The 14,998-nt window shown below is 42.5% G+C and overlaps 1 protein-coding gene across 2 annotated transcripts; it reads left to right on the top strand.

The window, feature by feature from the left end:
• The first annotated feature begins 4,633 nt into the window (after window positions 1–4,633).
• CCNJ (cyclin J) lies at window positions 4,634–14,848 on the top strand. Of its 2 annotated transcripts, none has more exons than XM_043518283.1 (6): window positions 4,634–4,763; window positions 5,383–5,511; window positions 7,868–8,078; window positions 9,668–9,967; window positions 10,088–10,214; window positions 11,780–14,848. In XM_043518283.1, the coding sequence occupies exons 2-6, from the start codon at window positions 5,443–5,445 to the stop codon at window positions 12,189–12,191; spliced, it is 1,119 nt and encodes a 372-aa protein (XP_043374218.1). In that variant the 5' UTR covers window positions 4,634–4,763; window positions 5,383–5,442; the 3' UTR covers window positions 12,192–14,848. The 2 variants fall into 2 exon arrangements, with proteins under 2 accessions (XP_043374218.1, XP_038266040.1); XM_038410112.2 differs by having other exon boundaries at window positions 10,055–10,214.
• The last annotated feature ends 150 nt before the right edge of the window (window positions 14,849–14,998 follow it).

Genomic DNA, 14,998 nt, shown 5'->3' with positions numbered 1-14,998 from the left:
GCTGCCCAAAATGTACCACTCCCAAAGCCGCTGCAAGTGCCACAAATGTGACCATGCCAGTGCACTTGCAACTGACAGTGTGGACACACTGCAGCACTTTCCCTATTGCACTCTCTGAGGGCTGATTTAACTCACAGCGCTCTACAACTGCAAGTGTAGCCATGCCCTTAGAAAACTTTGCACCTGTTTAAACAATGGACATGGGTTTTATATAATGTGGTATTAAAAGGCATACAAGTAGTTATATTAAACTAACTACTACAGGCAAACCCCAAGGTAAGTCAAGTGGATCATTCAGAAGGTTCAGAAGTAGACATTACTCAAATGTGTAATTACAGGGGCATATCCTTCAGATAAGAAAGCTCCCTGTTTTCTCTCTGGTCTAAATTATTGATGATCTTATAGTTTTGATTAACCTGATAGAATATACATCTTAAAAAGTAATATTCTGCTATATTATATTACTACATAGGTAGGAGAGTAGTCGCCATTTCAGATTTGGATCTGCTTTTCTTGTTGTCTCTCTCTTCTCCATTCCTTTCCCACTTATTCATATTTTTTTCCTTTCATATCCATTATCTTCAGGACCCTGTAAATATCCATGATTAGTCCTGTACTTGATGACCAGTATTCCCTTGACTTTAGGTTTCAGAGTAGCAACCGTGTTAATCTGTATTCGCAAAAAGAAAAGGAGTACTTGTGGCACCTTAGAGACTAACAAATTTATTTGAGCATAAGCTTTCGTGAGCTACAGCTCACTTCCACCGAATGCATCCGATGAAGTGAGCTGTAGCTCACGAAAGCTTACGCTCAAATAAATTTGTTAGTCTCTAAGGTGCCACAAGTATTCCTTTTCTTTTTGCGAATACAGACTAACACGGCTGCTACTCTGAAACCTGTCATTAATTTCTTCTGCTTCAAGTATGCACATTTCTCGCAGGTTGTAAAAACATTGTCAAAGAAAACGTTCTTGTTAGGATCCCATTTACTGGACTTTTTAACAGTATGATTAGCCTTTGGAACTCCACGGCTATTCCTTGTGATTTAAATTATTTTTTTCTTTAGAGATAAATTATTTCACTACCTTAAAGTGAGGCTGGTGTAAATAGCTCAACCTTTAAAAAAAAAGTTTAAAAATATTTTTAGGAGATATTTGCCCATCCAGCAATGTGTAGAAGCTGGATAAAAAATTATTAGAAAATTGAAACACTGCTTTTTCAAAGTCCTATAATTCTAAAATGTTTAATTCAACTATTCTAAAAGTTCCCTGAAATATATTTATCTGTGCAGAGATTATGCACAGGCAGAACATTTCAGGCAGTAAAATGGTTTTGAGTTTTCCCCAGAAACTTAGAGGTAACATTTTAAAAAATCATGTTTATAGTAGAAAGTCTCTTAGGACCCCACTCTGCAAACACTTATGCAGATGGATTCATTTACTGAAGTCAATGGAACTTCTTACCTGCGTAAAGTCACTCACGTATAAGGGCTTGTCTACACTACCAAGTTTTGTTGACAAAACTTATATTCATACCCAGAAGATGACAAAACAAAAATCACCAAAGGGTGTCACACTTGCTCCCTCTGTCGACAGATCATGTCCACATTGGGGACCTCATTATCGACAGGGTGAGCAATGCATTGTAGGTATGTATCCCACAGTGCAGTGTTGTGGGAAGGAAGAGCTGATCGCTGAGCACCTTGGGATTCTCTCCAAGTTCTCCTACAGCCCCCTCAGCTGCCGAGAGCAACATCACGAGTAGCTCTGTGAGCTCTCCATGCTGAGGAATGGCAAAGCAGCATGGCCGTCTGTCCCCCTCCCCTTGCAGCAGCAGTCTGCCTGCTGCTGTGCTCCTAGTGTTGGGCAGAAGTGGAGCATTCCAGTTATTTGCTCTTCGTTTGTTCCCCAAATGGAGCAGCCCACAGATACTTCCTGGAGCTCTGAAAGGGGAGGGGCACATGCCTGCAGGGCAGCAGAGATCACAACACCGAGCAGAGCAATCAACGCAGGCATTGTGAGATACTGGCGGAAGCCAGTTCTGTGGACAAAACAATCAGCAGTGTCTACACTAGCTCTTTGTCGACAATAAAGGGAGGGGAAAAGACAAAAGTCTCTCATAGTGCAAGAAACCCCACAACAGACAATTATGCAACAACATACCCATGAGGGAAAGTTCCTTCCTAATCCCAAGTGGTTGTTTTATGCCCTGAATCCTGAGGGTCCTTTAGAATGGTTTACCCAATGTCTAAACTTTTGTAATCCTCGAAATATAATAACTTGTGGCAATGATTTCTACATGTGAACTATATATTCTGTGAAAGTGTCTTTCTATCCTTTTCAATATTGCCAAACTGAACCATTCAAGTACCTAACTACTATCAAATCACAAGATTGTCTTCAAAATTGAGATTTTAAAAAATAATATATTTTTGACTTTTTTGTTTGCTTTCTTCTTGTTGAGCCATTAGGTTTTCCAGATTTTCTCAATAGCCCTGAAGGCTAGAAACTTTTTTAAGTTAAAGGAGATTCTCACCTAAGCATAGGTCTGAAGGAGCTGGAGCCTTAAGTCAAACACCAAATATTGAGCTACTTGCAATAAAATCATGTGAGAAATGTATTGCCTTTTAATTTCATTGAGTTCTCCCTTGTTCTAGTGCTATCAGTGCTATCAACAGTAAGGGAAGTAAATAGACAGACGAAAAGAAAGTGCATTATAGCAGTCCAAGTTAGATACCAAAAAATCATGGAAGACCATGGTAATACAATGAAAAAACCCTCCAGTTATAGAAGAAAGCATTCTTGGAACTCCTCTGCTTAATGAGAATTCAGAATCAAATCAAAGTCTAAATAAGGTGACCATATTTCCCAAAGGGAAAAGGGACACCACACAGAAGTGGTTCAAGCCCCCCGCCACCCCAACGGGGCTGGCCCAAGCTGCTCGCCTACTCCTCCTTTTCCCCCCCCCATGTGAGGCTGGGGTCACTGGAAGCCCTGCAAGAGGCTGTTGCTGGAACCCCCTTGATCCTCCCGCATGAGCCCTTCCTCCCTCCGGCAAGGAGCTAGCATCTCCCCTCATGCCCCACCAACTTTTCTCTGCACCACACCCCATTTTTTAGACAAAAGTGGGCATTTGTTCCATTTGCTCTTGCCAACTGATCAAGTTGGCAAGAGCACATGGGACAACTGCCCACCTTTGCCAAAAAAATTGGGATGGCCGGGACAGGGCTTTAAAAAAAAAAAAAAGAAAAGAAAAAAAGAAAAAGAAAAGAAAAGAAAAAGAGGTCCTGTTTTGGCCAAGACAGTCTATGATCACCTAGGTCTATCAAGGAATCCCTTGATCATGAAATACTTTAGCAAAAGGGAGGTATACCACATCCAGCCTTGTCTGGATGAGTCTCAACCACCCACTCTCATGCAAGCCTCTTCTTTGATCAGACACCAGGAAGCCAAGGGGCTGCATCTCTGGGTCTGATGAAAAAGACAAGGAAAAGCGATTTCAGCATAGCCCCCTCCCCCAAAGCGTTTCCCAATGTGCCCCAGTGGCTCTTATGTGAGAGCCCTCCTCGAAAATGAGCAATTGCATACTTTCACCTTCTGTATCTTCTTTGGTTTTTCTGATACAAAGACTTATATTGCATAATGGGTAGCATCTATCCTCACTTGCATTGTCTGCATTACCATCTACCTTTTAAAAAAACAAACAAACAAACAAACAAAAAACACAACTCTTCCCTAAGTAAAGCAATTGTTATTTCTATACACACACCTATGCCCTCATCACAAGCTTAGGTCTCTCTTTATTCATGTTTTTGGCATACCTGTCATTTTGTAGGACATTTCAGTTGTAAGGCTTAATGAATGTGTCTATAATGCTTGGATCAAGCGGGGGAACCGTTAGGTTTTCAGGTGAAAATGGTAAAACAGACATAGGCGACCATTGCACAAAAACGTGTTTTATGGGCGTTGGAACGGCAGCGTTTCTGGAGCTGAACCCCGGCCCTTTCCAGCCAACTCAGAATTCCTCGCGTTTAAAGCGCAAGGTCCCCAGGGAGCTTCTCCCTGAAACCTGATGCGACCGTCCCCTTTGCGCCACACTGCAGGCAGGCCCGCACCGCGCCCTCTGCCAAGGAACTCTTACTCTCATGCCAAGAAAACACAACACCACATGCTCTTATAGTCCCCTCCCCCTCCCCCTCCCCCGCGTTGCCTTCCCCAGGCTTTGCAGCTTTTCCCGGTGCTTTGTACACTCTCGTGTGGGGACACACATTACTTATCTGTAGCACAAAGGCGGCGTGCGCGCGCACGCACGCGCAAACACACACACACACACACAGGCACGACCAGCCCCGCAGCGGCTGGCAACGCGAAGGCAAATCCGGCTGTTCGCCGCCGAGTGCCATGGCGCTCCTCTTCCCTCGCTTCCTCCCCCAAAAATCTTTCAGGCTGGGCAGCTACGGCAGCTCAAGGGGTCCAAAAGCTCCTCGCATGTGGCGGTGGAGCGGGGAGCTTGGGCGCCCGTGAATGCTGGGCCGTGATTGGAGCTCCGGGGCCAGACCGCGATGTAAAACGAAAGTAGATTGGCAGAGGCCCAGCGGCATGTGCCTGCTCCCTGGCTTTGTATACACACTTGCCTGCTCGGCCCTTTAACAATGGGCGAGGGGAGCTGCTCGGCCCCATGGCAGAGCTGAGCTCCGGGGACGCGCTGCGGTGAGATGCCCGGGATGATGCCTGCGGCTCTCCTGCCGCCGGGGCTGTGAGCGGGGTAAGGGGCGGCTGCGCTGGGAGTTGGAGGGAAGTTGCCGGCGGAGGTTGCATGCCAAGCCCTTTGTTGTGGCGGGAGCCAGGGAGGAGGCGGCGGCGGCGGCTGCTGGTGCCGCCGCCGGGAGCCCCGCTCCTCTGCGCGCCCCGCTGCGCCAGCGCCTCCTCTGCTGCCTTCCCCTCCGCCGGGTTTCCTCCGGGCGCTGTCGGGAGATGAGGCTGCCCCGGAGCGATGCACCCGCCTGGGGGAGTCTGTGCCCCTCCAGCCGGCGCTGATAGGAAAAAGGGCGAGCTCCAGTGCGAGGCTGGAGCGCAGCCCCGCCGGGATCCGGGGGGGGGGGGGCACCTGACGCTGCTCCTTAGCATGAAGTGCCCCTGGGATCTCTGCACTCCGCCCCCCCTCGCCCCGCAACGTGCACGACTATCAGCTGCGGCGGAGGAGCGGGGCTGCCGGTGCCTCCCCGGGGGGAAGGGCCAGAGAGCCGAGCGTGCGCCGGGGGGAGAGGAGTAACTGGCTGCTTTTAATTGGGTGCAAATGAAGAGGGGGCTAGGGGGGAGGGCGAGAATTAAACTGGGCTCTGCGGCGGGACTGAGCGGGCTCCGCTTCCTCCCCTTTCGCGCAGGCTTCGGCTGCTGCCTTTCGCCGTGTGCCGCTGTGACTCTCTGCCGTCCCGCCCTGTCCCATGGAGCTGGAGGGGCAGTGGTGGAAAGGACAGCTGGCGGCCGACATCCACCAAGCGCTTCGCTACAAGGTACCGTGACCAGGGCTCTTCGGTGACTTTGCCGTAGGGGGAGCCGGACCCCTTCGGGCTGCGCGGGCGGGAGGCTCAGCTCTTCCCTTCCAGAGTGGCCGGAGAAGGGACGGTCTCAGACAGTCCCTAGAAGCGAGTGGGGCGGGCAGGTCAAAGGGCAAGGCGACTTACTGTTCCTTTTGTCTCAGGCCTTTATCGCTAGGCACTGAGAGGATTTAGCCACGGGGATCCTGTGTCTGGGCATTTTAAGTCCACGTGCGCTGAAATCTTAAAACTAGCTTCTCCCTCTGCAAAATGGGCTAAGATCCTCCTAGGAGGGTTGGGAGGACGGGTTCGTTCACTGGGGTTTTGCAAGATGCGTTGGGCTCCTCAGCTGCAAGGGTTTGCATATGTTCCCACTGTCATTAAAGTTAGATAAAGTAAATTGACACTTGAACTGCAGCACTTGCTTGAACTGCGTTTCGCCCTCTCAGTACATAAAGACATTGATTAACATGCGACAGTGGAGCTGGTTGGCTCCTTGCAGGCAAGGGGGGAGGAGGAGCTAAAACGCTATTAGAGGGGAGGCCAGTGCTAGAGGTCTTGATAGAAAGTTCCCCACCTTGTTAAGAATGCGGACCCTAATTTTCTGGTACCGTCCCTGGAGGCAGACTGCAAAATAAAAAACATAGTAACCTCCAGCACAATTACTATACATCAGTGCTAAATTTTGTTGGAAATCTATTTATAACAGGTTTCAGAGTAGCAGCCCTGTTAGTCTGTATTCGCAAAAAGAAAAGGAGGACTTTTGACACCTTAGAGACTAACAAATTTATTTGATCATAAGCTTTCCTGATCCGATGAAGTGAACTGTAGCTCACGAAAGCTTATGCTCAAATAAATTTGTTAGTCTCTAAGGTGCCACAAGTACTCCTTTTCTTTTTGCTATTTTATAACAGTCATTCTTTCCAAATCTGCTCTGTAAAAGGAGAATAAACATGCTAGTTTAAAGTCAGGTTAATTGAAAACTGCATGGAAAAAGACTTGGCTCCAGCAGAACATATGGTAACAGTGGAACTGCTGAGATATGTAATGCCTCTAAATATATACTATCCTGATTATCTGTACTGAATCCTGAGTATTTACACAACTGACCAGGTATTCCCCTATCTCTGCCCTTTTGGTCATGGTGCATTTGGCCCTTTTTTGGGAAGTATTCATAGATCCAAGTTTAACTATGTTTAAAAAAAAAAAAAGTTGAGATACTATGTAGAAGAGTGCCCTATAAGTGGGTGCAATAACAATAAGAAATGTTAGGGCAATCCTGTTTTGAAACCCCTCTTAGCTGTGAGCTGACTCATGTCAGTGTTTGCGGATATTGCTCCTTGATAATAAGGCTCACCTTATCACCAAACAGTTGTAAATAGGTTAACAATGATTTAACCTAGTAAAAATGTGGCTAAGCAGTTTTGGTGATTGCATTAACTTTCTTGATGGCCTGATCACTTAAGCAATGCACATTACTGGGCCCATGTAGAAGAAACAACTGGTATAATAGATTCTAATTACAAATGAAAGTAAATAACTTCTGATAACTTTAGTACTCTTTCAGTTTGAAACTATTTAAAGGAGTGGTTATTTTAAAGATAATCATATGATTTTAAAACTCTAGAATTTACCTTTCACTTGTGATGTGCAGGAGGTTAGACTAAACGATCATGATGGTCCCTTCTTGCCTGAAAGTCTATGGATCTGTAAACTTTCCAGTTATCTCAGCTCTACCTGGTGTCACAGAATAGGCCCCCTGCTGGGAAATATTACAATAAGCATTATAATCCCAAACCATATCCAATCTGTGTTCCAGAGTGTAGCTCTTTCTGTCTCTTTATTTATGATAGTGGAGATCAGCTGTGTTGTTTTGGTTGCAGTTTTCTGGAATTCTGCTTCCCACAGTGAAGAACACCATGCTAGCAGTTAAGGCTCTTGTCCTTGAAACATTCTGCCCTTCAGAGTCTGAATTTTTTATAGTCTGACTATGCCACAAGGGTTTTTCTTTGTCAGTCCGTCATTATGTTCAGTCAAAACTTATTTGGCTTGTTTGTTTTTAAGTTTTTGGCCAAGTTCTATTTTAAATAATTGTTCTGTAGAATCTAGATACTCCTTATATAGGTGTCATAAGATAATAAATGGGCATCCCCAGCAAGAGAACAGTTCCACTGTGTGAAGATAAATAGCAGAATTGTGACCGTGCCTCCTAAAACTGCTTTGAAAATTCCCTTATGTATTAACCCAGTCAGTTTTCATATGTATTTTTGGCAAGTGTATTTGCATAAAATAATAGTGGTTGTACTACAGTTATATGCTGCTCTCTCTCTAGGAGCTGAAGCTTCCCTCCTACAAAGGCCAGTCTCCCCAGTTAAATCTGAGAAGATATTTTGCAGACCTGATTGCCATTGTGAGCAATCGTTTCAGACTCTGTCCTGCTGCACGACATCTTGCTGTCTATCTACTGGACCTCTTCATGGACCGCTATGATATATCCATTCAGCAGCTACATGTGGTTGCTCTTTCCTGTTTACTTTTAGCAAGTAAGTATTATGCACTAATTTAACTTAGGTTCTTGTACCAACTAAAGGATCATTCTGAGGTGATCAAGCAGATTTAGAAGGAAAATTATGTAAAAAAGATCAGCACAGCTGAATTTGGTCCAATATGCGGGCCTCTCTCAAGGGTTTCAACTTCTGTTGGTATTTGGTGAAGTGGGGGAAGGACACTAAAAGCTACAATCACAGATCAGTGTTTACATCACAAATAAATTGACTGAAGTTTTTAAAATAAAATTTAAGAAGGAATTACAAGAAAACAAGCCCTCTTTTTAAAGGCAGTCACCTGCCACCTCCAAATTGCCCAATTATACACAGAAAAAGGAGAAAAGTCTCATCTGTTGTAGATACTGAAAAGACATCTTGAATGTCCCTTTTGGATTTATATCATCTTGTGAGAACTAAAATATGAACAAAATGGTTACAGTAAACTGGTACCTTCCACAACTGGGAGAACCAAGGGAATTAATTCAGTGGACTGAGTCCCACTGCTACTGAAGAGTCCTTATTTGCTAAAAGAACATAACTTCACCTTCTGTAGAAAGAGTGTAGGAAAGGAGGGAAGTGTGGTGAAACTGAGGTAGCAAAACAGTGGCAAGTTCTATAGAAATGGGGCACTTGCATCCATTATTGCTGGGCTTTTACACATATAACTTCACTTTAGGCTAAAACATACAGGTATGACAAGACAAAGTCCAGGACAGGGTGGAGCTGCTGCTATTAATTATTATTAGTATTTATTAGTATTACTGCAGCGCCTAGATGCTCTAGTTTGGAGTAGGATCCCATTGTGCAAGGTGCTGTACAAACACAGAACAAAAAGATGGTCCCTGTCACCTGGGACTTACAATCTAAGTACTGATAAGCATACAGTTGTGGAAGTCTACATAAATGACAATATGCATTTCCAGATACACATTACTGAAACTCACTTGATTTAGACTGAAGGGCTCAATTTCTGCTTGTCAGTTATTGAATTTAAACATACCTGTAAACACTGAAATGTACATTAGAGCCTCTATACCAAGTTGATTCTTCCTAGTGCACTTTGAACAGGGAAAGACTTTTCTTTTTTTAAAAGCTCAAAACTAAAGGCGGACTCTTGCACTATTATTATTATTATTATTATTTAGTATTATTTTTAATGGTACTTCAGCAGTTACCGGGGTAGGTTTTAGGATAACTTAACGAACAACAAGAAGTCATTTATGAATTACAGTCAGGCTACACCATACCATCATCAGTATTCATTCTCTCTCTCTGCAAATGGCTCTTGTTTGTGTGAGAGAAACTATAAAGAGACAACAGGAAGTGTGACACTGCTGTAATATCCTATAGGTTGCATAGCAACTATCTGCTGAAGCTTAACCCTTAACAGTATGCCCCTCCTCTCCTCAGGAGAACCTTCCCATCAAACTTTGCATGCAGGAGCCTATTTGACATGGGAAAACAATTGTATAACAAGTGTTTACAATGAAAAATACCCGAATGTTAACGATAACAGCAAATGCGGTTTGGTGTATGTTGTACTGATGTTTCTAATTATATTTTTTCTTCCTCTCCCCTGCCCCAAGGTAAATTTGAAGAAAAGGAAGACAGTGTCCCTAAGCTCGAACAATTGAACAGCTTGGGTTGTATGACTAACATGAATCTGATATTAACAAAACAGAACTTGCTACACATGGAGCTGTTGTTGCTAGAAACATTTCAGTGGAACTTGTGCCTCCCAACTGCTGCTCACTTCATTGAATATTACCTTTCAATTGCTGTCCATGAGACAGATCTCCACGATGGCTGGCCAATGGTTTCCTTAGAGAAGACCAAGTTGTACATGGCAAAATATGCTGATTATTTTCTGGAAGTATCTCTGCAAGGTGTGTTGCATGGTTTAGTTAATGCAACCTTATTTCTTAAATAATATTTGTGTCTGATTCATCTAAACAATTTTTGTGTCTATCCAGATCATGCATTTTTAAATTATGCTCCTTCGTTAGTGGCTACTGCATGTGTGGCGGCTTCAAGGATTATCCTACGTCTCTCTCCAACGTGGCCAACTCGACTGCATCGTCTTACTGCATACTCCTGGGACTTCCTGGTTCCGTGTATTGAACGACTATTAATGTAAGCTTATGATGGCTTCTCATTTGTAAAGGCTTTGTCTCTGTAACAGCATGGTATATTTAAAGGACACTTACACTAAAAAACAATATTTACAAAAACAGAACAGCTTATTTACTAGTGAGTTTGTGCAGCATCTTTGTCAAAAGTACCCAGGTACTATACAATATTTATTAAACCAACCTAAAGTCAGTCCCTCTCTGCTTTTCAAAAAACCTCACCTTCATCCCTCCTCCTCTCAGCAAATAAAATATTCAGACAAAAGCACAACAGAAGAAAAATACATGCAGCATGATCTGAACATTACCAAACTTGGTCTGTGGCAGGCAGTCAGTTAACAAGTTCAAAAGATTGGAGTACGGGGAAGCTAGGGGAGGACTTTCACCTGAGTGCCTTTGGGGTGCTGTAGCAGATCTCAGCTGTTTCAAATGAACATGTGGAAGCAGATTCCTTAAATAACTGGCTCCAAATCTGCATAGAGCTTTAGAGAATTTAATTTAATAGGTATCCCGTGAATTGTACTGAGCACATGGGAGGTCTACTTAAGCCTCTGGAATTTAGAGCTTTCTGAGTAGAGGATGCTCCCAGTGGAGCATGTTTAAAGTGTGGATAGTTATGGAGGGTCCCACAACTAAGAGGGGAAACCTTGCCTTCTCATTATTTTATAAATGGAAAAACTGCAGGCCAGTGTCATCTACATAGCAGATGTGTCAAGGGATCCAATGGGACTACAAGACTGAACCATACTAGAAAAGGGTGACGGTACATCCCCAATTAATCAATTTCATTCTCCAAGATGAATCCCTAGGCCACCAGCCTCACTTCCCTCTTGTTGACATTTGCTCCCATCCACATCCAAACTTTGGTTAGCACATTAAAGAACAGAAAAATCTGAATCCAGACTTGAAGAGAAACTGTCCTCTCCATGCAGGTGGCACTCTAGCCCATAACTATCTCCCTTGATGGCCTTCATACTGTACCCAGTAATCACGAGGTGTTACAGTATCAAACCTTGTGGCAGAACAAGGATACCAAGAATACCATTGGCGTGGGAAAGAACATACTCAATGCCCCTCTGGAAGGCCTAAGAGGAAGGGGAAGAGCGACTGCAGGGTCGATCCAGCAGGGCACCACGAGCAAGTCAGTAATCCCTCATGATCAGTAGTATCAATGACTCGGAGAAGTTGAGATGGTCACAATGTAATCATTCATTGCTAGGAGCAGATTAGCCACCAAAAATGTCACTTTCTGATTCTCCTACACTGTAATGTTGTACTAGCAAATGTTACTGCTCTGACCTCTTTATATCCAATCATACTACTTTCATTAACTCTTAAATGCAAATGCTTCTATTAACATTGTAGCCTTTTAAAAAATTCTTGGCCTTAACTTTTAAAAATCATTTAAACTTCCTAGTGTACATCTTTTAAAGAATATGAATTGCTTCTTAAATGCTTCTTTTAAAAATAGTTTGATATTTAAAGGCTGTTACAGCTTTACAGTTAGGATACTCTTAAAACTATACATAAAATTGACTAAAATGGTCTTATTTTCTCTTTGTATTCTAGTGCACATGATAATGACGTAAAAGAAGCAAACAAGCAAAAAGGACAACATGTCCAGCCTGCACAACACAGTGCGTTTCCCACCCAGACTCCCACTCCACAGCAGGCTCATGTTCAACAACATGTATCACAGTATCTCCAGGCCCATCAAGCTCCATTACAGTATCACCATCAAACCTCACAACAGCAAAACTGTCAGCAGATGGTGTCAACTAGTCACACATCCTCTTACCCACTGCAGTCCTGCCCTGCTGGCTTACAATCCAGCGTTCAAGCTCGAGGTCAGATACAGACTGGTGCTAGTATGTCACTAGCAGTTCCAATAGAAGTGAAGCCATGTATAAGTGTCTCATACAACCGGAGTTACCAGATCAATGGACGGTATCCTTGTATTACTCCCTGCTTTGAGAGGTGATGAAAACAAATTTAGATACCCTAGTATTTTTTTTTTTTTTTCAAACCTCAAATAAGTTTGAGGGCAACAATCTAAGTAAAAGTAGCACTCTATCCGGAAGGAAAACAGCTGGATTGGCAACCAATTAGCTCAAGTACAGAATCTGCAAAGAATGAGCATGTAGTATGTTTTCTAAAAGGAATGTGTGCATGGCAGTCATGTGCTAATACTTTTGACACTCCAGTGCAGTGTGTGCTCTTAACAGCCACCTTTGAAATACAGGTCAAGAAAAAATGGCTGTGGACTGGCTAGAGACATATCTTTTAATGAAGGAGATATACAGTATTACTTTGAAGAGGCCATATTTATGCAATACTTCCATACAGTACTGAATAAGATTTACTTTTGGTAAATTGAAACTTAAGAATCCACTGTGCAATGGGCTTCCCCAGAAACACTGGGGCCACATAGAGAGAAACTAACTTTCATTGACTAAATCAGTAATGCAATTACTTGTCGTTTTTTTGGTTTTTTTTGGTCATACACTTTACATTATAAGAGCATGTCCAATTTAAGGCACTTGAGCTAACTGACTCGTTTTTAAATCTTGTGCCTCACAGGACATATGTTACATTTTTTTCCTTTTGATTCAGATGTTTAGAATAACACTTTCTCACTAACTCAGGGAATTATCTATTCAAAATGACTCTGTGCTGCTTGTGTGTACATTTAACTGGGTGTAATCCAGGGTGGTATTTCTTTCAGGGCATCTACAGTGCAGAGTACCAAAGGGATTTTTAAGTGTACAAGTGTAGTCCTAACTACTCTCTCCCACCCAATACTCTTGTGATCAAATGATTACAGAGTAGTAGTAGTTTCTTTTAAGGTTAAGCTGAACTAATACTGTACCAGAACTCACGTAATAGTGGTTGTGATTATTTTATTAACACAACCAATACAAAATATCCTCTAGTTTTTCAGTCTATAAATTCTCTAGGCAGAAAAGGCACAGTTTTAAATGCTTACAAAAATTCAGTATTTTGTGTATCAGGCTTGGTGCAGGGTGGGGGGGAAATAAGTTCTCAGGTAATGCTGTAGCAGCTCATTCTTCTGCTTTACAGAAGTCCCACGTTGAAGAGCAATATCGGCATTCTCACTGCTGGAACAAAAGTGTATTGCTAGATCACAGGCAGGATGCTTATTACATAGCTGTCTGAACTTCAATATCACCCGCAAGTCAGATGGCCCGAGAGTAGGAAGTTTCACTCCTCTAGCCCCAGAGAATGAAGGTGGTGTTGAGGATAGTATATTAATGGAAAAGTTCCTTGTTTACAAAATCAGGCAATTGACTCTCCCCCCCGATCTGGTATGGGAGGGGGAATGGATGGAGAGAGCCCTACGGGCTTAAATGTATGTTTGTATGTTTGTTTGTTTAATTTCTAATGGCAGCACTTAAAAGCATGACAGGAGGCAAGACCTTCTATTAACTATATGATCAGTGGAAGTTCATGCACTCTGTATGTTGCAAAGAATATTGGGAGTGGGGAAGAAGCGGTGTTTGACATCACTATTAATATGGAAGATTAACTTGGGAGAGTGGGCCATCCTAAAATATTCAGTAGTTGAGGAATGCTTGTTCTGATGGGTTTTCCTGGAGCTGAACCATAATATGTTTCAAGAATCCATCCTTTATTATGGAGGAGAAGAAATCCTCTGTGTCTATAATTATTTTAACACATCATGTTTCAAATAGTCCTTTTTTTTCATGGGGAGAGAGGTGGAGTGGAGGGTTGGGAGAATGTGTAAGGAGGAATTGAGCCTCTCTACTTCATGCTAGAGAATAAACTTCCAGGTGAGCAGAATATCACCTACTTTTACCTTCTCAAAGCCACCTTTCCTTTCCCCTCCTTCCCTCCCCCAAAATGATTTATTTTTTGGTGGGATGGGGCAAGCAAGTTTCCTACCTCTTAAAATGCCTGAATTGTTTTTCATTTAAATTTGGAGAGATGGGGAATAGATCCAAAAGGGAAACTTGTCTTTCATCTTCAGATTTCAGTTTATTGCAATGGTATGTCCAAGTTTTCAGTGCTCTAACTACCTCGTTTATGTGAATGTACAGTTTTCTGATGGATCATGACTTGAAATAACAGCAGATGCCTGTAGCAATTTGTCTGTAAAATGCATATCTTGGCTAAATGTCATCTTTAATTGTGATGGAGCAGTATAGATTCTTTTGAAATATTAGTAAATCTATCTCAAGTATTTTACATATAAAATTAGGTAATTAACACTGGAATTATAGGGGTGATTATTCAGTTAGTTAATACTGCAAAGTCTACATATAGTAGGGTATTTTGATTTTATTTTAAGGTATTAGGCTTAACTGTAAAAGTATCCGCTACATTTTTTTAATTTATTATTTAGTTTGTGTCTGACATTACAGTATCAATGAAAATAGAGAAAGGAGCGTGCACTGTGAACAATTTCAATGTGTTATTGAAAAAGGGCTTTACCAGTATTCATTAAATACACTACTTCAAGTTCTTACTGAGCAAACCAGAACGTGCATTTTATGGCATAATTAAAATGATCATAAATGCAAAACATTCACAACAATGGAATCTGGATGAGTGCTATGCACTTGGATTTTTTTAAAAATAAAACTAGTTTTGAGTAAATCTGTCTGGTTTGTTTTGTTTTATTTAAATACCTGAATGACAGATGTGTAACTTCATTCCTACCACAGTTCTTGAACTTGAAGGTTCTCTCCACTGCTCTCCTGTGGCAGGAGTCAGTGTATTCCTAAGTCTATTTATAACAACAAAACA

The sequence above is a fragment of the Dermochelys coriacea genome, chromosome 7 (genome assembly GCF_009764565.3).
Source record: "Dermochelys coriacea isolate rDerCor1 chromosome 7, rDerCor1.pri.v4, whole genome shotgun sequence".
NCBI classification, from domain to species: domain Eukaryota; kingdom Metazoa; phylum Chordata; order Testudines; family Dermochelyidae; genus Dermochelys; species Dermochelys coriacea.
Note: the sequence above shows the minus strand (reverse complement) of the source record. Positions and strands in the feature narration are given on the sequence as shown.